We start from the raw sequence: 25,848 nt of genomic DNA on the forward strand, positions 1-25,848 counted from the left end.
CTCCCGCGGGTGGGACAAGGATCCAATTATGACCGGAATAGAACGAAATTTGAAAACGGAAAGAGTATACAAAAAGAACAATGGAACTGCAAAAGGCGGGCGTGAGTGTACCTGACTCGAATACGACCATATCTACAACGGAAAAGCGTAACCCTACTAACTACCCCAGGGAAACATGCAAAGTGCAAGTGATATTCCCCAAGATGATTGATCATTGATCGCAATGTTCGACGAATTAAGCCCGCGTTGGAGCGTCATTGGTTCCAAAGACAAGGAACGGCCGCCTGCCTTTCCGTGGATCGTCTGGCTCCATCATTTAATTTGAGCACGATCTATTTGCTGGCGGGTTTTGGTTGGTTCTGACTTGGAGCCCGTCTCCTCTTTTTCCTTTTTGACCTATAGTAGTACTCCATAAAGGTTCCTTTTTCGCCCAGAGAGGAAGTATCATACTATGTCCTCCCAGCATGAAATGAACCCATCACTCTCCGTGACCAAAGGGTGTGCTTGTTTCCTTTCGGGACAGAGAGGATTGAGAGAAATCGAAAAGAACAAACAGACAACGAGAGCATAAGGTTTGAATAAAATCGAAACTCCTTACGAGGTCTGACGCCGATCCAAACCGCATTTGGTGACGACAAGACTGACCCTGGTTACTACCCTAGTTAAGAATTTATACTCCTACGAGACTACGTAGACAGTTAGTTAGACTACCTAACTTACTACTAACGGACTGACCCTCGGACTCCCTTTCAACTGGGGTCGCTCTCGATTCCCGTCGTCCAACCAGTGACCTCTCGCCCCAAACTCCGGCCGGTTTTTTAGTTTTTAATTTTTGGACATTTTCTTTCAGCTCCAGCCTCCTCTTTCTCCTCTTCGATCGGCTCTGCCCCCACGGGCTTAAGGACTGGAGAACGATGGAACCGAATGACGACATCCTAGGTGGTACTTTTTACTACTGTATAAACCTCGTACGCGTTCGGCGTTTTCCTTGAAATAGACACCCAGGGCACCATCTTCCCCGGAAGAGGCGTCCCCTCCGTTTTCCTCTTTTTATTATTATTTAAAATTCAATATTCGATTGAATATTATCAATTCTATTCGTATTGACAGAAAACGGACAAATGATGACGTTAACGATTACAGTTCCAACCGTTAGTTTCGGAATATTTAATGGAGGACGGAGGGAAGTGAAAAGACTATTTATTCTATCTAGACCGCTAGAGCATTCAATTTCCATCACCCTTCCTTCCCCGTGACCGACTCCAGCTAATATTACCCGTTTGGGCATAACCACATTCAGGCGATCGGACATGAGGCGACATTCTAGACTCTCAACTTGCACTCTCCAAGTTGCCCCTGTCTTGCCAGCGTTGATCCGTCCAATAATACTGTTACGGTGCTCAGCCTGATGGGGCTTGAAACTCCGGTCAGCATTACTATTACTACTACTACTATTCACTCACTTTCAGGGCGTCAGCATGCTCCAGGGAAATTTGATATGGTGGGGGGGGGGGGCCTTTCCGAGGTTGCTCCAGGTGTGACGTTTAATTATGAAGCTACTAAAACCAGTTATTTCCATTCCATCAGGCGATATCCTTCCCCACAGCGATTCTCTTCACGGTCGGCATGATTCCTAAGCCCTGAATCCTGAGCCCTGACACTGGACAGTAACAGCAAACAATGCGAACCAAAGATGGCTAGTGCTGCACGCGAGCATTGGGACCTGCAGCGAACTAGTAGCGGCCTGCGGTGTAATCCCGCAGGAATAGCTGTACATCGTGCATACACTTCGAAGAATAATGGTCATCACCCCTGACATGGCGGCGCTGCAGCCTAGGTGATTGCCTAACTACCTTTATTATTATTATTATTATTATTATTTTCTCTTTCTTTTTTCTCAACACGCCACTACCCGAATTCGGTTGACCTCGCGGTTAAAGTTGAGAACATCGGTAAGGAGTTCGATCTGCCAAGATCAATATTGCTGGTCTTCTTTCAGGATCAACATCTTGCATACCACTTTGGTCAAGTTGCCAGCTGTACGGAGTACCGACAACCCTACTTATATTCCCGTTCCTGCCACCACAGTTTGATGGGAATAATAAAAAATACCGAGAGGATGCTTTGGCACTGACCCTCAATATATTATTGATCTCACAATTTGCAAGATCCTTTAGCAAAATTTAATATGTTAAAACATTTACTGTGTACCTCTCGCTTCGATTGACCATTCCAGTCACACCCGGCTGGGCTCGGGTCGGACAAGTCCGGCTTAGGAGTATCTACTCTCAACCCTCAATGGCTTATCGTTAAAAGTTATATATAGTGACTCTTGATAAGCGACATGAATTAACTTCCAACATGCACGATTCGGGCCAATCCAAGTAAAGTCTATGGACGATTTTCAACAAACTAAACCACAATTTGGAATCTTAAAAACATGGTCAAGAACCAACAGACTTTAGATCTCATGCTCGAAGATCGATAACTATGTTTTGGCAGGTGCCCACCTCACCTTACATCGACATGTCTCTCCCTCGTGCCGGGTAGATCCTTGTGATCTGATATCTGTACATAGTACATAGTACATACCCCCTATTGCCCCTGTGGGCTAAGGTTCCTGGGGATAAGATTGTCTCTTATTTTGCCCTACTGCCCCTCTAGGGCTGCACCCCTAGACTGCGTTGCTCTGGGATACCATGGGCTGAATAGCAACGCTTGACAAATCCTATGGTACTATCGCATCATGTACTTGTTTTTGGTCAATATCTATAATTGAGAATCTAGATGAAAATACGCCGATGCAAATTTCGATTCATATTAGCCCCTTTATCTATTTTGTTATCCTTGCCTTCACTGTTTACATTCATATTGTAGGTTTCTAGGTTATAGCCTCGGTCGTGATATAGATATTTATGATGATCCTTTACTGGTTACTGATTCATGGTCTCTTTGTAGGACAACTGATCACCCTTGTCTGTCTGAATCATTGTATCTCGTCCTAATTCTGGGGTTCATTGGTTGTTGGCACTAGCTGACCTTGGCTTGCCTATCGCGCTAGTAATTCCCTCTTTTGTCCTTTTCTTTTTCTGGATTATGCGGAACCTACTAGGTAGTTGTGTGGCGTCTAGTTGCCTTCATTGTGAGATAAAAGGATAGTATCGCAGTCAGCTTGTCTTTCTAGTAGTATATAGTATACTTTCCATACAAATGATAGATTATGAATGTCTCAAACCCGCTGTAAATCGTATATAGATATGCTTTATACACGAAAGAAAATGGTAGATCTACAATCGCATGAACCCACAGCCTACAAGCTCTCTGACTATATCGAGACTTTATTTACAGCATCTTTCCCCGTACCTGGGCTGCAACTTGCTTTTGCCAGTAGGAGCGCTAACGTCGACTGTTCGAGTTTTGTCATTCGAGTATAGACTGTTACAGTTCTACGGCAAAAGTTTCCGTGTATGGCGCCTTTCCCGCCCAAATCATCAAACTGACCTAGTTTTCTAAAACTGCCACCATTCTTCCGTTTTATTAGAAATTTACTAGTAAATTTAAATATGTATAGAAAAATAATAAATTTTTAAATCAATCAACATTTTCGCTGACTAATACTTAGTATACCAACCCTTTGCCTGGATAACTGCCTCAACACGCCTAGACATAGACTCTATCAACCTATTAAAAAAATCCTCAGATATCTCATTCCACGCGCGCTCTATTAAAGCGCTAAAACGCGCTTTTAAAGCTTCTTCGGTGCCTTCAAATGCCTCTATCTCAGGATCAAGCTGATATATCATTTCTTTCAGCTTTGACCAGGCGTGTTCAATAGGGTTAAGATCAGGCGAGTAAGGCGGCCAATAGATAGTAGAAATTCCTATATCCTGGAACCAACGTTTAACCTTATTGGCTGTATGTATAGGAGCGTTGTCGTGCATGAATTCTAAGCCAGGTTCCCATATAGAATAGAGATTATCCTCCAGAATCTTGATATAGCTCTCTGCAGAGTAGCCACGTCGTTGGGAGTCAGGATCACGCGCCATTATATTGATATCTGAGCGAGAACTACCCCAAAACGCTCCCCAGATCATAATGGATAGACCTTTCGACTTGCTGTACGGGATAATATACTCCTTTTTCCATTTCTCCCCTAATCGATTCAGTCTAAAGCACCATTTCTGACGCTTTCCCTTTCCTAATTCAACCGAGCATTCGTCTGACCAGATAACATTGCGCCACTGCTCAATACTCCAGTTGCGGTGGGCAAACGCCCATTCCAAACGCTTCTTAGCATGCTCTTCTTTCAATTTAGGCCTTTTTTGAGCGCGCCAGTGGCCATATCCTGAAGCCTTAAACAGTCTAAGAAAGGTAGAGTTGGAGACAGTTGTCCAACTTTGACAGCGTAGATCATTGTAGGTAATAAAAGGATCGGATCGTATAATGGCTAGAATTCTGCGTTTATCGTGTTTATCAAGCACAGTAGGCCTGCCTGCTCGATTTATCGACTTCCCATTGTTTCGGAGCGATTTCTTTTCAATGGTATACTGAACAGTTGACGCGGGAATTTGAAGCGATTCTCCAATTTTGGCTTGAGAAATCCCTGTATGAGCTAAACCACATATAAAACCCCTGGTATAGGGACTTAATTCGGATTTCTTTATCCTATTCGGGTCTATTACCCCTAGAGGCGTTCTAGGAGCCATTTGTTGAAGAAATAAGAAATAGGTAGAAAAACGCGTGGTCGCGGATGACGCGTTTTACACGGAAACTTTAGGTGGGGACTGTAGATAATTCAGTCTGTAAGAAGCGCCATCTTTAGTAGATTCAAAAGAGATCATCGAATAGCAGCATCTTCGTGCCAATGGTCTTAACATTGTATCCAACTAGTGTCCCAGGTTCAATGCAAGGTCGAGTAGAACATTGAAAAATCGCCGTTTACAAAACGGCCTGCATGTTGACAAATATCACACAGCTTGCAGCCCTTGTGGAACGGGTGGCCAAAACAAAACATAGCCAATCAACAAGAATGAAAATAGCAGCTATAGCATGAAAACCTGAGCTTCCGTGGTTAGGCATATACGAAATAACTACAAGGTATGTCGTTTTGTGCTGGCGTTGCATACGCTTCGCACTGAGCCTAGAAAGAAAAGAGTCTGCTTATGGAGGGGATTTCCAGGCACTACACCACCTTCTCTCCGGGTCGACGGGAATGTCTTCTTTTCGGTCGTCAGGTTATGATTCTAATTTGGATATCACTGCCATCTAAGGACTGTGTTCAGGAATCTGCGGCCAGGAAGGCGATAACGACTCATTGAAGATGAATTGTCCATACATTGCGCGAGACCTTTCGAGTATAAAGTAGAAATCTGTTGATCTTCAACCTGTTGAGTAGGGTATGTGTTGAATGGCTGGAGGTGCTTTCGCCAAGAGCAAGCCTAGGTATCTCTAGAGCTGCAGATAGTTCCTTCGACGTCACTTTAACATTTATAGAGGGAAGTAATTCAACGAAAGGGACCACGACCTGTACTTCGGTATCGGAAGGGTTCTTTGACGTTGTAGGCTGCCAATAATATTTTGTAAGCTAATTGCACCTTGGTATACTTCGCTTGACAGGGTCAAGTGCTTTTGTACTTGAATCAGCTAGGCGACCTGAACTTTGGGGGAAAGAGTTCGCTTCCTTGATGTGCATCCGTCCTTCATAGCCTGTATTCGGTTGCTCAATACCGTTATGATCCCATCCGGCTACTAACATTCAATACAGTATGCTTGATGGCGATAACGGTTTCCAGCTGCGGCTGTAGTAGTTATGTCACTCACTGCTTTGATTGCCATAGTTGCACCTGACCGATGCCAATACGCTGACATTCATGGAAAAATATATCGCTTATAACACTGTTATTCAGACAGACATTGATTAGCCATATCGTCAGCAGCACCCGGGCCCTCAGGGTATACTCTATACTAACTGACAGTAATGGTAGTTGAAGTTTCGAGCATTGCGAGCTCCTAACTGAGTATCTCAGTACACCAGACAATGTCACGTTGTTTCACCAATCTTGGTCTCAAGAGTGTGGAGTTCTTTGAGTTGTCCATACCAGATAATTCCCGACCATCATGACGTTCTCAGAGACCTATCCTTTCCCACCACATGTTGCTGACACCTCAGGCATACAAATACACCTCCAGACACCAGCCACAGTCCACAGCCACCAGTTCCCCGCGGAATCGGTGACCGCTCGGAATTGATACGCGAGAGTTTTGGGCAGAAAAGTGAAGATCGCTCTCATCTGGCATACTACGTTATGCATGATCCATACTCCATGATTGAATGCCGCGAGGCTTAACTCCTAAAATGGATTATTAAACACGCTACGTCAAGCTACATGTCCACGTCATGGAGACACCTTCTAGTTTCACCGTTTATGTCCGCCGTTGCTCTTTCTCTCCCTTATCAATCCCTTGATGTTGGTAGTCGGTGATATCTATTAGCAGCCGAATTCGGGGCCAGGATACAGAAAATCACTTCAGAACCATCTATTATTACGAATATCGTATCGTCGCCACTCTCTAAACTAGGCTGAATCTCGCAATCTACCTTCACCATAAATCTATCTAAGCTCATTTGCCAAACAACATGACATCGGCGAACAGAATCTCCCGGAGACGTGCTCCGAGGAAATCAGGGGGCCGCCGAAGGAATCTCCCAAAAACATTTACTCCTCCGAAATCGCCTCAGTCCATTCTAGCTCAGGCTCGCAGAAATAGTCTCACGAGCAGACGTGGCCGTGGAGGGCTTTTCGGTGCCGGTAGTAGCAATAGAACAAACCGCGCAGAGCGTAAAGCTGGGGGACGGGCTTCGAAGTATTCCAAGTTCGGTTTGATCCCGCGCTCAACAGAACCGTTCGAAAAGGTATGTGTGTGGGCGTGTGCTTTTCTGCGCTATTAAATGCTGGGTTACGTTTTGGGACCCTCTCCGCCTGACCCTTGCCTGCAGCTGCTAGCGCATGTAAGAATGTCTCGCTAACGGGAGTCCTCGAACAGAACTGTTTTGAAAAGGAACCATTCGCCACAGGTTATGTGTTTGTTCCCAAGGGCGATGTCTATGTTACTCGCAACTGTCGAACGAACACGAAGGAATCTGAGCGCACAGTCTATACCGTGTTTGTAAGGGATGATGTTGCCCCCCTTAACGATTAAGGTTCTAACCAGCTAGCTGCAGGACAAGACAGGGAAGAGGACCCTCGGTATCCGTGTGCCATCTGACATCTACGCCGCTGTTCTCGAGTCTGCTGCTGCGACCGCTGCGACACGCGCGAATGCTGTCAAACTTCGCGACGAGAAAGACCTGGCTCACTCTCGACGAATTCTCCGTACTCAATTCCCATTGATGCCTGCGGAATCTTTGGAGGCGATTCTCAATCACGCATTTCTCAAAGGTTCCGGCCGAGTCGGACGCACGGGGACCAAATCGGACGAACGCAAGGCTGATCTGGCGGTGGAGGCTCATATTCGACACATGCACACTCCGTATGAATCCCTGCTCCATGCTGGGGCGGGCCGCGAAGAAGCCCGAAACGCGGTTTGGGAACTGGTTAAAGCCATCAAAACTGCATGGGAAGGTGGAGATTCTCAGCCTATGGATGTGCTAGCTCTGCGCAACCGGATGGTGGAATCGAATTGATGCCAATTCAAGTTGGATACGTTCCATGCCGTCCAACGACGGACGCCGAAAAGACCACTATAAATTCTAGATTTTCCTTACAGTACGATTATGGGCGTCAGCACGACGCTCAAAGTAACGATATCATGGCTCTACCCGACCTAGGAGAACGAAGAAGAAAGGGAAATGACTTGTTACGAAGCCACGAAAGATACCCTATGTACTTGGACTTGCATAGACTACATTTCCATAACAATGTTATGTTAGATTCAAAGATAGAGAGTGTGGTTTTTCATCACCACTGGTGACTTAAGACACACTCGTTAACGGTTTTGCTCTTACCTCTAGTTTTATGAATTGAGTCTTGCAATATTGAATCTATGATGCTTTGAACCACACAAAAACAACGATCATACAGTCCCACCACTCACACTAAAACCCAACATAAGTCCCCGGATTATCTTTATCCGGAAAAGCAGGCTTAACCTTTGACAGAAAATCCTCCCAAGAACAATACCCAACATCCGTAACAGAAACATCATGTACCTTCCTATCGCGATCAGGAACAAGGATATCAACCATACAACACCCATCCAACAACACCGGAAACCCAAACCCCTTCCCCTTCTCAAGTATATCTTCAAACGCCATATTATATATCCACGCCTCCTTGAACACCTCTTCTGCTGTCTGCGCCTCAGACGGAAACCCCCAATACACCCTTATACGATGGTTCCGGGGCTTGCCCCGTGGATTGGCATAATGCGCCTCCTCCACTGTCATTTTACGCTCTAGTTCCCGTCTAGAAGCTAAAATGACATCCTCTGGGTCCTGGGGGCTTGTCCACGGGTCGATGTCGAGGTAGATCCCGACGATGTTGGTGTGTTCTTCGGCGCGGAGGCCGGCTTCTTTGAGGGTTCTTTTGCGCGAGGCGTCGAAGGCGTTGGTGGTTGTGCGTTTTCGGGGCTTGAGGGCGGTGGTTAGTGTGTCCATTTTTGGGGTTTGGGGTGATTTCTTGGTGGGAGTTGGTGTTGGTGTTTGGTATTGGGGTAGTGTTGTGGAGGGTCGGTCATGGGAGGTTGGTGAGAGGTGGTATGTGTGAGTATTTATGTCTGAAGTTCCTGGAGCTTGGGGGGGGGGAGGGTTGGATTGTTGGCCTTGAAGGGAGATAGTAGTCGAGATCAATGGCTCTGATGTCGAGTGTTCATTGTTACTTTTATAGAATTGGTTGTACAAAATAAGAGTTAGGCTTTGATTATTGTTGTTCCCGGGTGTATGCTTTATCACTCTATATAGAGGATAATAAAGTTTTATAGTAGTTTTTAAAGAACACTATAGTATCTACGATGCTAAAATGAGCGCAAAGACGTTTATAGTGGATAACAATGACATTCAATTCAACAATAAAGATAGATTCAAAGCCAAAAATATGCTCATGTCCTTCTTCTCCCATCTTTCCAACAAACATCAACGAACTCAACAATGAAGACAAAACTAGCTCAACACAACTAGTCATCTACATCCATCATTTCAGAGCATTCTGCCTGCTCCAACCATTCTAGTGCTTCGCATGGCGCCCAATCCTCATAGGGCTTTGCAATAGCATATTGTTTGTCATATTCTTCAGAAGGCCATTTAGGATCAGCCTTAGTCATGGTGTAGCCTTTAAAGATCTCGATCGGCAATTGCTCTTCATCGAGTTTCAACATGTGCTCATTTGCTTCTGTGGCATGCTGGATGAAGCTATATAGATCCTCGAGAATAACCCTGGAAGTTCTGGCAGTAGGTTCCATCTCGAACATGAAGCAAACTCTTTCCTTCCATTCCGCGAGATCGTCGTCTGGGAGTCCTGCAGAGCCATTGTCCTCCTCTGACTCATCGCCACTGCTCTCGCTACCAATCACCCTCCTAGTCACTTCCTTTATAGCATCAAGAAGGGCCTGGCGAGTACTGATTGGGTTCTTAGGTATGTCGACAAAAACAGCAGCAAGGTTATTCCGAGTCACGTCGAGCATCATACCTTGAGAGAAAAGGCTCCCCTTGCGTTCAAGTTCCTTCTCTGTGGGTTGGTAATGACGTCGCATCTCATGTTTGAAGAGGTCTTCTTGGGGATTATACGGGTCTGGGATGACCCAACGTGGTTGTTTTCGGTTGGACTGGGGTGCTGATCTGTCATTGTGCTGGTCGTGCATCTTGCCTCGTAGTCAATGCTCTTTGAGTTAGAGAATCTGTTGCTTCTTATAGGTGTAGATATTGACAAAGAACTGGGGATACTTGAGATGGTGGGTGAACAAAGAAGCCAAAGAATCAGGGAGGAGTGAGTCCCTATCTATGCCTGTAGACTGAAGGGAAGCATCCGTCTTCCCTGGAAACGATTAAATTTTGAGGATAAGAGAGTGGTAAATCCAGCATGATATACTGCCATTCTGCCTGTGTTAGGATAAGTTCAGACAGTAGATGCTGCCTTTACCGGTAATTTTAGGAAGTTCCCAGCATATGTAAAGATCCTACTGGTGGAGAACACCAACGTGGCAAACCTTTTGGCAAAGTATTCGATTCTCTGTGTCAGAAACATGCTTTGAGAAACTTAACGATGTTGTTCTCCTACTTTCATACTCGAGGTTTCTGCCACTTTAGATATAGGATATCAGGTAGTAAAGATATTAATTCAGTTACAGAATATTTGCGTATAACAAAGGCACTCTCCGACATTGAATGTAGGTTTTCATTGTCATAAATACTGGTGGAGCCTTTATATCACTCAGGCTCCCTACACTTCGGATCAAGGTACGGATCATGCTCAAGGCTTAGGCATTTGTCGGATATAAAGGTATACTGATGATTACTGATGTGCACTTGAGTACAAATTATCCGTCGCTACTAATCAAGCATACGTTCATAGATCCAAATTCAGAAAATCATTTCATTGTAGATAGCAACTGTATACACATTATGTCGAACAAAGGCTCTTCACCGGAGACTTTATTGAAACAGTAGACAAAAAGCCATGCAGTCCTTCAGTTATCGATGTCCTTCAACTTAGAGAAGAAAAAGGTGAGCTCTCAAGAGCTATGGCTCCGATGTTGCTAGGCGATACACCCCAGGTTTTTATATCCTCAATCTGTCCAACCGTAAACACATAACGTTTCTCCCACTCAATCGGAAGCACCTTCGTTCGACCTTTTTCCCCTTGTTTGTCCAGAACTTTCTTCACCCCAGCGAAAATCACCTCCAAGTCTTTATCGAGCACTTCTGGTTGAGTAGAGTGAAATGTTTCAAACATGAAACAAATTCGCTGTTTCCCCTCAGGAACTTCGCTTAGTGGATGTACTAAGTGACCGAAATTGTTTCTCGGAATCTTATCCGCTAATTCTTTAGATTTGGCAATGGCATAGCGGACACTGACCTTTTCGGTGTGAGTCGAGGGTATATCAAAGAAAAGACAGATGAGATCTTGCTTGGTCAGATCGACTACGATCCATTGCTCAAAAAGCTGGACTTTTAGGGGCCGATCTGGTGGTGGGTTCATGTCACAAAATGGAGGAAGACCCTGCAGCTCTTTCCGGAAAGCGCTGATGTGTTCACCTGGGCCTGTTGCTTTTCCCCAGGTGTGTGGCCTGACTCGCCACATTGGGTCTTCTCTTCCAGTGGGTTGAGATCCTGGTTCTTGGGTTTCCATATCCCGTGTGGGTTCGTAGTGTTCCATCTTTGAGGTTTGGATTGTATAAGTTTTGTTTGTAGGATATGAATGGCAATCGTAATGAAGAGCGATGGCTGAAATGGTAAACAGAAACCAGAAGAACTCGGACGAAAACATGACCTACACTTTATACTCGTATGCTCTGGGGAACATCCGCTCTAATGTATACACACACAACGATCAAGAGAGACCACCTAGACCCTTCTATATGACAAGATCCGAATGAAACTGCAAGTAACTGGCCTCTTGCATAAAGCTATTGGTTTGGTATATAGAATGCTCGTAGATACCACAGATGGAAACAGCCACACAAGAGTCTCTACTTCCCAGTCTCTAAGATAGAGCTCGGTGTTTAGAGCAGCAGACGGGGAAATTTCCTTGTAAAGCCTAAATGTTCCTTGATATATTCCAATCCACGCCAAGGCCCATCAGCAGGGCTACCATCATAGGCTACCTCCGACTCTGAGCATAGGTATTTTCCCAAAGAACTGGCAAAAGCCTTGGTTATTACGGACATCCATAAAAGACGGTATTTCACGTCTTGACATAGTAAGGTACCCTAATTTTAACTTTCCTCCTCCATAGGCATTGCCAATCGCTATGTTTGAGCAACATAGATTTCAGTTTCAAAAGCCCTCCTCGGTAGAGAAGATGAGTGCACAGTACCGTGGCTAGAAGGTACAAACGTGTGCGGATATGGTTGAACAAATAATGATATTTAACAGCAAGCCATTTTTTCATGTAGAAGCTCCTAAGCCCAATTAAAACATGAAAAGAAAATTAGACGGAGAATCAACACAGTCTAGTAAATTTGCAACATCAATAGATTTTCCTAACACCACGGAGTGCCCTAGGATTATACCGATGTAAGCCCCGGGTCGGACTAGTACGGAATACATACAAACCTCTATGTTCGATGGGCAGACCACCCCGACGCAAATCAGGATGTCTAGACAACACCCGGAGCATGGAATACAGCCACATAAGTACCTCGCCACTATGTCTGGCCCGGGTCTCGAACATGTAACAAATCCTCACATACCCTTCCCTCACCCTGGTCTTTGGATGTCCAGGGTAGAGTCCGCAGTTCCAGACTGCGGAGTGGTTAAAGTAATTATGGTCATTGGGGCCTAGCGGGGGGGCAATATGATCCTCCGCCACGTCCTGGTACCTTTTTTCCAGTTGGGAAAGGGAAGAACGGACGAGTTCAGAGACGTCATTTGTATCTTTCACGTCGAAGAAGATGCAGACGAGATTTCTATCTGTCGCATCGACCATGACACCCTCCATGAAAAGAGTTTTTTTGCGTGTCTGCTCTTCTGTGGGTGTGCGGTTGCTTCTTAGGAATTCTTTGATAGCGGTGTTATTTGGTGGATCTATGACACGGTCGAGTTCGTCTATGGCGGCGTAGAAGAAAACAGGGTCTCCTGGTGATAGGGACCGCATTTTGTCTGCTGGGCTGTAGATGTGAAATGCAATTGGCAAGAGGTGGAACTTATCCCAATGGCGCATAATTATTAGACATCAGTAGGCGAAGACCAAGGCTGTATTTATACACTCAGGAAGTGTTAATCTCTCTTTGTAAAGACACAATATTGTGAATCGATTAATGGAAATTCCATTGCGACGTACCAGTGTTCATTCGATAAAGGTACCTTAGATCCAAAGACATAGTGTGGGTGGCTTTCACTATTATACTGTGATCTAGACACCAATTGAGGCAGGTGTTTAGAATAACTACTATATTCAAAGTACAAGAACGCATATCGCATTGACTTTTGCTTGACGCTGACGAGACCGCTTTACAAACCAAGCTATCTTTGGAGAGTAAAGGAAGTTTTGCTTCTTTTTTGTCCAAAATCTTTATTTACTTTGTGCATACTAAAGGCATGCTAATATGCTCCAGCTGGACCTTTCAGCTTAACAAACACGACCATGAAAACAAAGTAACGCATGTGCATTATTCAACGGGTATCAAAGCCATGTAGTCCCAAGTAGCTACACATTCAAAGATTTTGGATGATTGAAGGGTAGAATCCCATGAGTTTTGAAGTATCACTACTCCGAAACACATCAGCTCATTAAATCAGACCAAAAAGCGAGTTTTCTCTTTGAGTAAACTTCCATTCAGCATACCGCAAAATCCTAGACCTTAATCAAAAGAGACAAGGTGATGGATAACAATAGTAGTATTAAAGAGCAATCGTATCAAAGGTTAGGTTACATGCGCATTATCCCTCTCAAACATAGGACCCTCTCTTAAACGAATTCAAGCATTGAAAACAATGAGATATCCATGCTAAAGCAGGTGCTACGACTATCCCCGTGTTCTTCATTCAATTACCCTTTTCCAAGCTGGAGAAAAGATTTCTTTCGACACGCCCAGTGGGTTCCTGTCGTGGACATAACCACGCTCTAACCGCCACAATCTCGGTTCAGTCTGAGCCATCCGGAGTTCATCACCGAGGATAACTGGCATGTCCGAATCAGTCAACCTATTCTCAAGGTATTTACCAATAAGATGTAATAGTTCTTCATACACCACTCTACCGTTCCCAGCCTTGGTGCAGAAATTGTAACTGATCCTCACATACCCATCCTTAACTGGCTCGGTTGGGATGAGCGCATCAAAGGACTGGCCTCCGGCGAGCCGGTGCCCGACAGTATCGACTTTCTTCTGTAGTTCCTCTTTAGAATCAAGGAGACATCGACGAGCTTCGAGGGGTCTGCTTTCGGGTATATCGACGAACACGCAGATAAGATCATGTAGGCTCGCATCAACGGTGATACCGTCGATCAAGAGGGCTTTTTTGCGGGCAATGGCATTCTTAATAGTGGGTTCATCAGCTCCCAGTTCGTCTTCTAACTCACGGAAACATTGATGTATCTCCTGATGTTCGAATATCTCAATACATCTTTTCAACTTCTCTTTGTCGTCGGATCCCGGCTTCACGTAGTATATAGGGTCATGTCGTAGTTGGGCTTTTGACGGCTCAAATGTTGATAAGTCACTCATGCTGTATACAGACCAATGCTCTTCAAAATTGCTTGGTTCTCTTTTGCAAATAGCTAGATATAGAGATCAACAGTAGAAATATCCAAAGATAGTCAAAATAGTAAACAGAGAACAGGAAGATATGAACACGAAAGACACCACTGAATATATATACCCGTGGTCTAGAGGAGCGCCCGATCTATCTAATAAGGACATGTTCAGGGCGTGGCGTGGTCAACAGTTGACAAATCCAGCATCATGTTACACGGTATTTGTGTACCCGCAAAGAAGATATCTTTAGACACTGAGGCACCAGCTGCCGTTTCTTCATTGCTATAACGGGATCCATAACAATCAATGGTTTCTGCAGCTTGGAGAGTTGGTAACTACCGAGCTCCCAACATTCATGAACCCCATGTAACCTTGATTCTGCTGATGCTGACGTGGTCCGAGTAGCAAGTTGTGGCACTTTAAGGGTTTCAATGGGTGTTTGTCTTTGTTTTTTTTTTTTTTTTTTTTTTTTTTCGCTAGGGGGGCTTTATGATGTTTTCTGTGTGGTAAGGCTTTTATGCGGGATAGTCGCATAATTGCTCTTTGGGATCATTTGTTAACATTTCCACTCGAACTCTGCCATGTAGAGTGGATCTAGACATTCTCTTATAGAGGTCGGAGCGCAGTGACCAAGCCTACGATAAGGTAGCTTAGGGCTTCGTCCTAGGTTAGAAAGGGGCTTGCCAGACTCTGCAGATTCATTCTCGTGGGGTTTAGGGCTTGATATTATTGTGGGATTAAATAGTGCTACTTAAAAGCAGCCTTTAAAGGAATAACAAAAATATTCCGGTTCACCTGTGTACAGAAATTCTCGAATATCATACAGTAAATACAAAGTATAGTCGGGGTAATAAGCATGCTGATGTTATCGATGTCCGTAAGTCACTGTCATGTCCTCGTATAATCCCGTAACTTCAGCTCCTCATCTGTGGTTCTCTTCAGTGTGCTGTCCCTTGGAGTGACCATATCACATCCATACTTCCACTATCTCCGATTTTGTCAAAGAACAGCCGTAAATACGTAGTTCCCTTTGAACCAGCCCCCGTAGTTGAGTATCATGGGCGAGGTACCTGACAGAGATTCAGAGAGTCATTGTGACACGTATCCCAAATCATCCTTTTTGTGATTTGGATGTTGCTTGCAAGGGCCATACAAGAGTTCCATTGAATATGGCATTTTTTTCCCACCATAGAGCAAGAGTACCTCCTAAGTTACCCAAAGAAGTATTCCATCCAGCCTTTTCTCCAGGTTCTCCCAAAACGATGGTTGATACATGCATGTTTACTGCTGAACCCCTCGGCACCACTGTGTCTTTGTCCATTTCCCCATACATTCACAGGTAAGACGCAGACGCCTCCCATAGACTTTCCATCCATGGCCTCCGATGCGTCCACACAGACCGGCTCTTTGATTCTGTTGAATGGGGCCCACGTCACCCGCCTTTGGGTCACTCCGGTAGACGGCGAAACGAGATCCCCAATGTCAGCATCCGCGTTCACTGACGATTCTACCAAGCTGTGAGTCGGCGGCAGAGTCTGAGATAGCACATCTAGAACTGCATCGGTAAATACTCCAGGTCCTGTGACCTCCAGAATCGTGTTCTCCTTGTAGCGTGGCCCACGCAGGAAGTTGCTCTGGTTAATGTGTCGTCTTGTGTGAGCCATGACTCGAACAATCACCTCTCGGAGTATTGGACTAAAGCGTCGTGGCGCATACATAGTGTACTGGATCAGCTGGTAGCGTCTAATCCAGCGCCACTCACGCATGAGGCGCGGGGAGGCATGTGGCTCGTCGATTTCAATGCCTACAACAAGGGAGACATTCAGGCTTTTGGAACCATCTTCCCAGAGTGGCTCTAATGCCGGACATTCTTTGATAGTGCGGGCCGGGTAAACATCCATGTCTGCGTAGAAGCCACCGTAGTACCACAGAATAAGATATCGGATCAGGTCCGAACGTATCACATGGTACGGGTAAGAATCATACAACTTCCTGAGATCTGGCACGCTTGAGAAGATCTCAGTAATGACTTTGGATGCTTTTTTGTCATCCACGAGCTGTCTGGTCTTAGTATGAAAGTACGACTGGTTCAGTGTGGGGTAACCCTTACTGAATACTTCCATCCATTATTTTCTTGCTCAAAATTTAATGAATCCGATTCTCGCTCGATGTATTTACCGAGCGCAACTTGCCAGATTCGATCTTCGGTGGAGATATCCCAATTGCTCTCGCGTAGGGCTTTTCTTTCTATTTCTAGCAGTGCATCCGAAACCTTTTTCTCATATTCTGAATCAGGGGCCTCACGAAAGGACGAGAGATGCAGGAATCGCGGAGTAGTGTCCACATCATATTTTGGGGCTTTTCTATTCGAACTGGTATTGTTCTTGGTCTTTGGCGGAGGTGGGAGATGATAAAGAACGACGTAGATCAGGACCGCCAACAGCAAGAGGATCAGTTTGCGACCACCTATCGATAGCTTCCTCTGTCTTTGTGGAATCATCGCTATCGGTTTTTGAATAGAACGAGCGGATGGAGTTAATTGCCAAGTTCATTGAGGGAAACAAGCTTCGGTCGAGAAAAAAGGAATACGGAAGTGGTTCCCAGATTTCTTGGTTTGACTTCAGGGGACGCATGCTGGGTTAGAAATTTGTGGAGCGATAACAAAGACAGCAACCGATCGACTTCAGATGATCAGGACCAGGGTGCCCTTATTGGTGGCTCTCCGAATGAGTAATGCTATATTCACTTGTTTTATTTGGCAAGGGTCTTTGGTTAAGCCAAAACGGAATGGGAAGTTTTAGTCGGAGATCTTTTGGTCTTTAGTTTAGCTCTAGTGGGGTACCTTCCAACGTCTAAGCCTCCAACGTTAGGATATACTACTACTGTCAGATTTCCTTTCTCGTCATACTCGTCTTCGCTGGAAGGGTACTTTTGTTTGCCTTTCTTTCTGGTTGTCTGGTGGTCTGGTGTTCTGGCGAATATCACAGTATTACTACAAGTACTTATCACTGTCACCCGTCGTATAGGAGACCTCGAACGACAATCTTTACTCGATTCTAAGACACGAACAGACCCTGGTGATGTAAGATACTAAGATCCCTACTATTTAAGAATCCTAGAAATATCCACAGTGGGGCACAAACTGCGCCATGGCAATCCCTATTTTAGCACAGAATGAATACGGGTACTAAAAGGCATCCAACCCATGGCTCGTGTTGACCCTGTGGGCCCTCTTAATCAAGTATTACCCGTTGGAACCACCTTGCTGCTCGATTGGCTGCTTGACTCCGACTCATTATCTCTATTAGATTATATCTAGTGCTACATGTCTCACTTCCGACAATGGGAGCTCCGGGCCTTGGGACAACCGGTGAGACATTGATGGGAGAGAGAGAGGATCGTAGCAGGCTGAATAATGTGTATCTGACAGAGCGCTCACTGAACTAGCCTTCATGAAGTATAGAAGCGTATAGATTATGCACAAGATCTCATTTCCTGATTTCTATCATCTATGAGGTTAACTTCGAAATGGTGTTGGATGTCAATCTTCTAAACTCTCGGTCATCCTGAAAATGATATCTACAGTAACGCTCTGTCCATCTTATGAGGCTAAGACCTCAACCAGGTCATATATACCTTCTAACATAATCATGAATCGAAGAATTGTTTCTTAATTTACGAAGTTACCCTTGATACTCTAGCTACTGTGCTTGACAAAGTGAACGGTTGTGTTATATATAGCGGATAGCTATTGCAAATTTTGCTGAGTGTGAGCATACTAATTTAATTGTGAATTTATACTTTAGTGTAGAGTAAATAACTTCATGATAAAGAGAGCAGAAATCAGAGATATAATTGAAGCAGAAACAACTTCCCCAGTAAACTTGAAGAATATGCCCATCTACTGCATCGTACGGCATTTTCCTTGATGGGGAGATGTAGGGCTAGGGTTACACTAATCCCCTTTCGGAGCCGCCGAAGCAAAACCTATCGAGAGCTCCGAGTCCGCATCAAGCCATCTGCTATCGCTTCCCGCTTCAACTTGACATCACCTTCCCCGCTCTTTTTTCATAATGGAAGGCGCTGACGTTGTCGAGTCGCCGCGTAAGCGGCTTAAGGTTGACAACACCTCTACAACAGATGAAGCTACCCTACCCCCTTCCGCCGGAGCACCTGCGGAAATCTCCGAACGTGACGCTCAAGCATTGAAGGAGGCCGAAGTTGGGATTACTGAGTTTGTTAGCCCAGAAAATACGGGGTTTTCTGGCATCTTGAAAAAGAGGTATTTTCTCCAATAAGAGAGAGGAAACCTTTCACTGATTGAAATTGTTTGATTTCAGGTATACCGATTTCTTGGTCAATGAGATCGTTCCTTCGGGCGAAGTGCTGCATTTAAGTGCCCTGGCTGGACCTCAGTCGGAACAGAACAACAATGACTCTGCGGATAAGACGGAAACACCAGTAGAGAACAAACAACAGGGGGATGCAGAAGCGGCGGTTGCGAGCGACGCCACACCCAACGCGGAGACACCTGCAGTCGAATTTCAAATCTCAGATGAGGACAAGGCGCTGTTGGATTCCTATTTTGGCGCCGATCACGCTAAGAAAATTATATCACTGCATAGACGCGCCCAGTCCAATGAGAAAGCCCGCCCAAGTGAACTGGGTAGACTTCCCACCGTTGTTGTAAACGATCGCGACCTGCGCATCAAGATGCACCAGGCGATCCGTCGCATCTTCAATTCGCAGATTGAATCTTCCACTGATGCTGAAGGCCTAATGACCATCTCGGTCGCTGCAAACCGAACCAAGCGCAAGGCGCAGGGTGCTCGCGAGGGTGGCCGGAGCCAAGGCCGTGTCAACTGGGATGAGCTGGGAGGCCCCTATTTGCATTTTACTATCTACAAGGAGAACAAGGATACGATGGAAGTTATATCTTTTATCGCGCGCACATTGAGGTTGAACCCCAAGAGCTTCCAATTTGCTGGCACTAAGGACCGACGCGGAGTGACGACGCAAAGAGCTTGCGCCCACCGCGTGCATGCTGATCGACTTGCGAAAATGAATTCGACTCTCCGCAATGCCGCACTTGGCGATTTTGAGTATCGCAAGTATGGCCTTGAGCTAGGTGATCTCGCCGGAAACGAGTTCGTTATAACGCTTCGCGAATGTGATATCCCAGGCATTGACCTCCAAGATCGTGAAACCGCCATTAAGAATGCCACTGAGCGCGTAGGCTCGGCTTTACGAAACCTGCGTGAGCGTGGCTACTTCAACTACTACGGTCTTCAGCGCTTTGGAACCTTTGCGACGCGAACGGACACAGTGGGTGTCAAAATGCTACAGGGAGACTTCAAGGGCGCCTGTGATGCTATCCTTCACTATAGTCCCCATGTTCTGGCCGCTGCCCAAGAAGGCGAGAACTCGACCGCTCTGATAAGCTCAGATGACAAGGCCCGCGCAGAGGCCATCCACATCTTCGAAACGACTAGTAGAATCAACGAAGCCCTTGAGAAATTGCCTCGGAAGTTCTCCGCAGAAGCTAACTTGATCCGGCAGTTGGGCCGTTCCAAGAATGACTACCTGGGAGCCTTGCAGGCGATTCCCCGGAACCTGCGGTTGATGTATGTGCACGCCTACCAATCTTTGGTCTGGAACTTCGCTGCAGGCGAGCGGTGGCGGTTATACGGAGACAAAGTTGTGGAGGGAGACCTGGTCCTCATTCACGAACATATTGACAAGAACCAAAACGCCAATGGCCCTGCCACTGAGGTCGACGCAGACGGTGAGGTGATCATCGCCCCGCATGCAGGGGACAGCGCCTACGCCGCAAGCGACGCCTTTGTACGCGCACGAGCCCTGACAGCCGAGGAAGCCGCCAGCGGCAAGTACACGATCTTCGACGTTGTCCTCCCCTTGCCAGGATTCGACGTGCTCTACCCCTCCAATGCTATGGATGGCTTTTACAAGCGCTTCATGGGCAGCGAACAAGGTGGCGGTCTAGACCCATATGACATGCGCCGTAAATGGAAGGACATCAGCTTGAGTGGAAGCTACCGGAAGTTCCTCAGCCGAATGGGAGCAGACTATTCGGCTGAGGTAAAGTTGTATTCCGTGGATGATGAGCAGTTCGTGCAGACGGACCTGGAGAAGCTTAACGGCAACCAAAGTACCGCTGCTAATGCAGACTCCGCCGACAAGATTGCTGTCGTTCTGAAGTTCCAGCTGGGATCTAGTCAGTATGCAACGATGGCCCTGAGAGAGCTGATGAAGGGCAAGGTGATTGCGTATAAGCCGGATTTCGGTGGGCGTTGATTCAAAGACTATTGTACATATACCTCAATGCATGCACCACTACCTCATCTGGTGTAAGCTCAAAAAGTTTTGTATATATTGAGCATAGATTCAATATCATATAATCTATCCATATTAATAGTGCTGTCATTGCTTCCAACGACTAGGTATGCCAAGGACACTGCGGAAAGGACCCGACCGCCCGGACATCCAGAGGATTTTGGTCAACCCATCTCGCACCTGGCAGGAATAGTTGACCACAGTCTGAACTGGACCTCTGAAATGTGCATCTTTTAGTACGTCCAATGAACAACCAAAACAGTCTTTTGCTCCAATATAACTTGATACTAATATATGATGTAAATAGCTGCGTATTCAGCTTTTTCGTCAGGAAATTTCCTCCAAAATTGGTAGAGATAGAGCGGGTCTACTTATAGGTATAAAAGCTCTTCTGCTGGGGATGAGGTGCTGGAGGTCTTACTAGCGTGGTATTGTCTGAGAACCGCCATAAGGGGATTATTGGTTTGGCTTGGTAGATGGGCGGCCAGGGCTCTGTTTACCTACTGTATGAGGTATGGGAATAATTGGATGGTCCTTGTTTTGTCAAGGGTAATAGAAATGCAATCGCTAAATGGAGTTCTCTGCTTCAGGTATAGAGAACATAGATCAATGTACAGTACACAGGAGTATAAGTAAGAGTATATAGTATATGAAGAAGCTCAAAGGGCCAAGAGAAAGACCACGACGCCAAACGATCAACATCACAAACACACATCTCCGCATCCCCGAAGCCCTACGGCCGGGTATTTCGCCTCCGTTCATTGTCATCTATCGACGAGATAGACGAAACATCATCCATGTCCCGGTTCTGCGTCGCACCCGGTCTATCACTGAGCCTCGAAACGACCGAGGCCGCATCATTATTGTTGTTAATATTGATCGGATCTCCAAATGGTGATAGGGGCCATGCCGAAGATCGAGGTGTGTGTTGTTCGTGGTGGCTCATGTTTTCTGCGGTTAACGCCATTGGACTTCCATCGGGTGCGTATATTGAGTGAACCTGTTCGGTGAAGCGACCTCGGACGCCGTTGCGGCTGTCTGCGGATGGTGGTGGGCGTACGTCTCGGTTTAAGGACTGGGTATCCGGTGTGAGTGTATGGCTATGTGGTATGGGTCGTTGTGCCATGGTTCCGAACGAGGTTCTCTCTCTCGGGGTTGATCCAAAATCCCCCCAAGAAGGTTCTTGTTTGGGGATTGCACATACTAAGGATGGATTACTCGTGGAGGCGATTTTTCTCTCTCGGCGACGACGCTTTAGGAGGAAGAACAGAAGCCCTGCGAAGAGAGCAAGCCCGACGACGGAAACGGGTACGGCAATGGCGATTGTTGTTTTGGTGCTGATGCCATCGCCACCACTGTTTTTTTCTTGTCCAAGTGCGGATTGGGTGATGGTTGGAGCTGCTGTGGATGTTGTTTCAGGCTGTGTAGCTAATCTTGTGGTAGTTGTTAAAGAGGATACCGAACTCCACGGAGGTACAGTGACAACCGGTGAAATTTGGAGACCTGTAGGCTTGCTGTCCATCGGTGGTACATGTTGTAGAGATGTTGCTTCTGATTGCAGGGTCGATGTGATCGTCGCCAATGATTCCACATAATCAGGCTCAGAGTTGACTTCCCTCTGAAAGGTGGTCTCGCTCGTTTCTGCAGACGCCATGGCGGTCCGTGCCGCCTGGGTTACAGCCGGGGAGTTCTCGGTATTTATTGTAGTCTCAGGTCCTATAAATGGTCCCGAAGCGTCCCACAGAAATCGCTTGTTCGGCCATATATCACACGAAACACCGCAGTCTGGTTGTTGACGGGCCCGATCATGGGCGTGCAAATTGGACGGTCCAGCAATAAGGTCTCTCAAAACGACGACCATGGGATGGTCCATGCCTGAATGTTTGCGATGGAAGTAGATCAACTTGGTTTTCCTTGAGAGTTGTAGGTCCTAATACACAACCCTAAGTACATCTGAGAAGGACAATCAACATATACGTACACACGACAGGGGGGGGGAATGACAGAAATCAGATTTTGCGAAGGGAACAGGATCCATATGTGCGGTAGTGCCGACAACCAAACTGAATCAAGGATGGAACATAGAAGACATCTGAGTCTCACATTAGATGTAACCTACCGCAATATTAAAAGCCAAAAGTAGACGCAATGAGACCAAAGAAGTCGATCTATGAGTCAAAGGAGTGGGATACTTGTTTTCGTGCTATAGTCCATGATAGTCATGCAATTCCAGGAGCGAGCAGAAGTAGAGTAAAAGGACCGGAAGCGAGGGCCTGCAACGGCAAAGAGCCGTAAGATAAAGAAAGGTGAGGGAATGCATACTAGACAAAGGAAGCTGACATGGCGCAGCATCTCGCAAGCAGTTATTACTAGACTTTGCTACTAGTGAACAATGAGGGCCGTGGGCTACCCAATCAGCAAAAGATGAGAACGGCGCCATAATATGAAACGCCGATCACCATTGGGTGGATGGCACACATAGGGCATGGATTCATTCCGCTGGTGCTTAAAATGCGGGACATCAACATGTTACAAGACGGTTTCCTGGAACTCAAGGTTTGTCGACAAGCGTAGCAGTTCGTGCCCTCGGTGTTGCACAGACATTTGTAAGTTGTAACAAAGACAGTGATAGATGGCGTCGCGAACTCAAGAGAGGCAGGGGAGAAGATTCCTCAAAAATTAAAAAAAAAAAAAAAAAAAAGGTTCTTGGTGGTCAGCCTTGGGTTCAGACTTCTGCGCATTCCAACCAACAATCCATTGGTTTGATCGACATCTGAGTGGCTATGGTGAGAGCCATGTTGCGCAGCGGTTTCTTGGGGGCCAATCCTTGGCTAGAATCTAGTGGCTCATTTTGCCTCTAGTTCTGACATAGTACAGGGTACATTGGCAAGACATCATCAAGGATAAGATGCAGAGTGGGCACAGCTGACAACGTCCGGTCTTATACATATATATTTATAGAACTACGTGTACTCCGGAAGTGTAAATAATTCTCCATGCCGAAGGAAACAATCATGACAAAAGATCATGAATGGCCTCCACGTGACCCTCTCGGAGATTGGAGATAACGTAACCTCCAGGCTGCACTAACCCAGATGCGTTAGTGCCATCAACATCCACCAAGATGGTCCCGCGCCTAACGGTCAGTGACGACGGGTCGATGTGACATACCGAACTCGTTCTTATCTTCACCGATCCTGGTCTGATCGGCATTGGCATCAACTACTCGCTGAACTGTGCAGGTTTTTCCGTGGTCAACAGAAGCTGCACCGACAATGAGTGGGATTAAGGGGGTATTCAAGGAGGGCTGGCACCCCAAGGGCAAAGAAGGGCAAAAGGAGAGTTGGCGGGGTGACTTCAAAGGCATTAACCAAGTGGTGTGTTATATTCATTACAACAAAGCGACTTGAGACGAACTGACAATGTACTATTCCCCCGATAGGCCGGATGGATGGGGAAAGGCAAAGACAAGGATAGCGAGCGTGAGGAACATGTTTCGAGGCCGCTCTCCTCGCTCAAGGACCCGGCAGCTTTTGGACCACCACCGAAGCATATCAAATATCATGGCGCCGCTGCTGTCCCAAATCAGACAACACCAGACCGGAGGGGCCTAGGTGCCCCCGTATCGCAAGAGCAGATTCACCAACAGGATACTCGCCAACAAGAAGAGCAAGCGGAAGCTGAGACAGAACCCCAGAAACCAGCACCCCCTCCGTTACCGTACCGTGCGAACCGGACAGGCGTAGATCCGAGTACCCTTCCCCCTCCCCCCGTTAGACGCACGGGGTCACCAGCAGATCTTGCGGCTTCCGGAACTAAGCCTAGCATCCCACCCCGAATTCCTCCACGGACCAATTCGACGCCGCAGTCCCATTCACCTACTCCTCCTCCTGCATACTCTCCTCATTCTACCACAGAACAATCCTCTGATGGCTACCTGAATCAAGGGGCTACATCCCGCCTTGCTCAGGCGGGAGTTTCCGTTCCCTCTCTGGGAATCGGAAACCGTGACGATTCACCGAGGTCTGCGTCCCCAGCTACGGGTGGGTCAATTGGTCAAGCCCCGGTCAGTGAGCTGCAAACGCGCTTCTCCCAAATGAGGACGAATTCTGGCAATCCGTCTCGACCTCCTCCCCCGCCGGCCCGGGGAAGCCTATATGGACGTGAGTCCTCCACTGTGTCTACGTCAGATGCGCAGAGTGCTACGTCCGCTATCAAGGATTTCCGCGAGAAACACGACGACAAAATTCAAGCTGGAAAGCAGAAGCTCAGTGGTTTCAATGAGAAGTACGGGATCTCCCAGCGGGTAAACAGCTTCTTTGACGACCGGAAGGGTTCCACACCTTCGGACCAAGCGCCACCGCCCGTGCCTCCTCATCCCAATCTGAGTCGTTCCAACTCGAGCGTTGATACTGAGTCCATCAGTCGAAAGAAGGCACCACCACCCCCTCCCCCCAAGAAGTCAGGGATGCGATCTACACCGGTGAATGCACCGTCCACCACACCTCCTCCGGTGCCACTTGGTACCAAACCCCGCTGAGCGGAACATTCAGCCCATGAATACTACCCTTGGCTCTGCTTTATTCTTTTTCTTACGTACTCTATAAAGGCATCTCGGAATCTTGAGTTGTTGTAGCGATTGTATCATTACTCATTTGGCGTTGTCTTGCTTAGGTAGCATATCGTTATCATTGCCATTCTAAACTGTAAAAATCTGTACAGTGAGATAACGGATGTTCAGCAAGTGGAGATATCAAGCAGATGTAGATGCGGAACGGGGCAACGATATCATGTCAGTGCGCTTGAATGGTGGGTGATTGATATGATTCCTGCTACATGTGCAAACTTCGTATATACCGATACATGAATGCTGATACGTCATAATATGAATTCAACAGTTTTTGTTAATGCTTCACACTACGAGTAAGAAGGCAAGGCGTTGGTGCCTAAGGCTGTGACCGCCACGAGTCATGCACGTGCTGAATCAGCGGATCGCTTGATGGCGTTGGAGAACCATGGGAAGAGAGAGCAGCGGTTCATCATCCTCGCATCATCTCGCGTGGACCTGTACTCCATACACAGTAC

The 25,848-nt window shown here is 46.5% G+C and overlaps 10 protein-coding genes across 10 annotated transcripts; 3 read left to right on the forward strand and 7 right to left on the reverse strand.

The window, feature by feature from the left end:
• The first annotated feature begins 6,315 nt into the window (after nucleotides 1-6,315).
• BDV27DRAFT_124115 (DUF2293 domain-containing protein) lies at nucleotides 6,316-8,037 on the forward strand. The gene is made up of 3 exons (XM_032066021.1): nucleotides 6,316-6,913; nucleotides 7,045-7,167; nucleotides 7,223-8,037. Exons 1-3 carry the CDS (start codon nucleotides 6,638-6,640, stop codon nucleotides 7,682-7,684), a joined length of 861 nt encoding a protein of 286 aa, XP_031930376.1. The 5' UTR covers nucleotides 6,316-6,637; the 3' UTR covers nucleotides 7,685-8,037.
• Nucleotides 8,038-8,095: 58 nt separating this feature from the next.
• Nucleotides 8,096-8,656, reverse strand: BDV27DRAFT_155138 (uncharacterized protein; the record flags this gene model as incomplete). Its single annotated transcript, XM_032072091.1, has 1 exon — nucleotides 8,096-8,656. One exon carries the CDS (start codon nucleotides 8,654-8,656, stop codon nucleotides 8,096-8,098), a length of 561 nt encoding a protein of 186 aa, XP_031930377.1.
• Nucleotides 8,657-9,171: 515 nt separating this feature from the next.
• On the reverse strand, nucleotides 9,172-9,855 carry BDV27DRAFT_155139 (uncharacterized protein; the record flags this gene model as incomplete). The annotated part of the gene is made up of 1 exon (XM_032072092.1): nucleotides 9,172-9,855. One exon carries the CDS (start codon nucleotides 9,853-9,855, stop codon nucleotides 9,172-9,174), a length of 684 nt encoding a protein of 227 aa, XP_031930378.1.
• Nucleotides 9,856-10,631: 776 nt separating this feature from the next.
• Nucleotides 10,632-11,342, reverse strand: BDV27DRAFT_169888 (uncharacterized protein; the record flags this gene model as incomplete). Its single annotated transcript, XM_032075153.1, has 1 exon — nucleotides 10,632-11,342. One exon carries the CDS (start codon nucleotides 11,340-11,342, stop codon nucleotides 10,698-10,700), a length of 645 nt encoding a protein of 214 aa, XP_031930379.1. The 3' UTR covers nucleotides 10,632-10,697.
• A 555-nt stretch (nucleotides 11,343-11,897) lies between these two features.
• BDV27DRAFT_142946 (uncharacterized protein) lies at nucleotides 11,898-12,809 on the reverse strand (the record flags this gene model as incomplete). The annotated part of the gene is made up of 2 exons (XM_032070021.1): nucleotides 11,898-11,922; nucleotides 12,265-12,809. The coding sequence occupies 2 exons, from the start codon at nucleotides 12,807-12,809 to the stop codon at nucleotides 11,898-11,900; spliced, it is 570 nt and encodes a 189-aa protein (XP_031930380.1).
• Nucleotides 12,810-13,534: 725 nt separating this feature from the next.
• BDV27DRAFT_76271 (uncharacterized protein) lies at nucleotides 13,535-14,512 on the reverse strand. Its single transcript, XM_032077522.1, has one exon. It carries the CDS (start codon nucleotides 14,377-14,379, stop codon nucleotides 13,696-13,698), a length of 684 nt encoding a protein of 227 aa, XP_031930381.1. The 5' UTR covers nucleotides 14,380-14,512; the 3' UTR covers nucleotides 13,535-13,695.
• A 608-nt stretch (nucleotides 14,513-15,120) lies between these two features.
• Nucleotides 15,121-17,115, reverse strand: BDV27DRAFT_124122 (uncharacterized protein). The gene is made up of 2 exons (XM_032066022.1): nucleotides 16,520-17,115; nucleotides 15,121-16,466 (listed from the first exon to the last, which is right to left on the reverse strand). The coding sequence occupies exons 1-2, from the start codon at nucleotides 16,907-16,909 to the stop codon at nucleotides 15,621-15,623; spliced, it is 1,236 nt and encodes a 411-aa protein (XP_031930382.1). The 5' UTR covers nucleotides 16,910-17,115; the 3' UTR covers nucleotides 15,121-15,620.
• A 1,336-nt stretch (nucleotides 17,116-18,451) lies between these two features.
• On the forward strand, nucleotides 18,452-20,825 carry BDV27DRAFT_124123 (pseudouridine synthase PUS7). Its single transcript, XM_032066023.1, has 2 exons — nucleotides 18,452-18,691; nucleotides 18,750-20,825. Exons 1-2 carry the CDS (start codon nucleotides 18,483-18,485, stop codon nucleotides 20,722-20,724), a joined length of 2,184 nt encoding a protein of 727 aa, XP_031930383.1. The 5' UTR covers nucleotides 18,452-18,482; the 3' UTR covers nucleotides 20,725-20,825.
• Nucleotides 20,826-21,447: 622 nt separating this feature from the next.
• BDV27DRAFT_76303 (uncharacterized protein) lies at nucleotides 21,448-22,993 on the reverse strand. The gene is made up of 2 exons (XM_032077523.1): nucleotides 22,867-22,993; nucleotides 21,448-22,693 (listed from the first exon to the last, which is right to left on the reverse strand). Exon 2 carries the CDS (start codon nucleotides 22,634-22,636, stop codon nucleotides 21,497-21,499), a length of 1,140 nt encoding a protein of 379 aa, XP_031930384.1. The 5' UTR covers nucleotides 22,637-22,693; nucleotides 22,867-22,993; the 3' UTR covers nucleotides 21,448-21,496.
• Nucleotides 22,994-23,738: 745 nt separating this feature from the next.
• On the forward strand, nucleotides 23,739-25,668 carry BDV27DRAFT_124128 (uncharacterized protein). Its single transcript, XM_032066024.1, has 2 exons — nucleotides 23,739-24,140; nucleotides 24,206-25,668. Exons 1-2 carry the CDS (start codon nucleotides 24,039-24,041, stop codon nucleotides 25,301-25,303), a joined length of 1,200 nt encoding a protein of 399 aa, XP_031930385.1. The 5' UTR covers nucleotides 23,739-24,038; the 3' UTR covers nucleotides 25,304-25,668.
• The last annotated feature ends 180 nt before the right edge of the window (nucleotides 25,669-25,848 follow it).

Source organism: Aspergillus caelatus (genome assembly GCF_009193585.1).
Source record: "Aspergillus caelatus strain CBS 763.97 unplaced genomic scaffold BDV27scaffold_38, whole genome shotgun sequence".
In the NCBI taxonomy this organism is placed as follows: Eukaryota; Fungi; Ascomycota; class Eurotiomycetes; order Eurotiales; family Aspergillaceae; genus Aspergillus; species Aspergillus caelatus.

Bases quoted from the DNA above. Each gene is read 5' to 3' on its own strand.
- BDV27DRAFT_124115 (XM_032066021.1), top strand. From the start codon at position 6,638: ATGACATCGGCGAACAGAATCTCCCGGAGACGTGCTCCGAGGAAATCA. The intron at 6,914-7,044 runs GTATGTGTGTGG...GTCCTCGAACAG, and splicing joins CAACAGAACCGTTCGAAAAG to AACTGTTTTGAAAAGGAACC. The intron at 7,168-7,222 runs GTAAGGGATGAT...AGCTAGCTGCAG, and splicing joins GCACAGTCTATACCGTGTTT to GACAAGACAGGGAAGAGGAC.
- BDV27DRAFT_76271 (XM_032077522.1), bottom strand. From the start codon at position 14,379: ATGAGTGACTTATCAACATTTGAGCCGTCAAAAGCCCAACTACGACAT.
- BDV27DRAFT_124122 (XM_032066022.1), bottom strand. From the start codon at position 16,909: ATGATTCCACAAAGACAGAGGAAGCTATCGATAGGTGGTCGCAAACTG. The intron at 16,467-16,519 runs GTAAGGGTTACC...AAGACCAGACAG, and splicing joins ATAATGGATGGAAGTATTCA to CTCGTGGATGACAAAAAAGC.
- BDV27DRAFT_124123 (XM_032066023.1), top strand. From the start codon at position 18,483: ATGGAAGGCGCTGACGTTGTCGAGTCGCCGCGTAAGCGGCTTAAGGTT. The intron at 18,692-18,749 runs GTATTTTCTCCA...GTTTGATTTCAG, and splicing joins TCTGGCATCTTGAAAAAGAG to GTATACCGATTTCTTGGTCA.
- BDV27DRAFT_76303 (XM_032077523.1), bottom strand. From the start codon at position 22,636: ATGGACCATCCCATGGTCGTCGTTTTGAGAGACCTTATTGCTGGACCG.
- BDV27DRAFT_124128 (XM_032066024.1), top strand. From the start codon at position 24,039: ATGAGTGGGATTAAGGGGGTATTCAAGGAGGGCTGGCACCCCAAGGGC. The intron at 24,141-24,205 runs GTGTGTTATATT...TTCCCCCGATAG, and splicing joins TCAAAGGCATTAACCAAGTG to GCCGGATGGATGGGGAAAGG.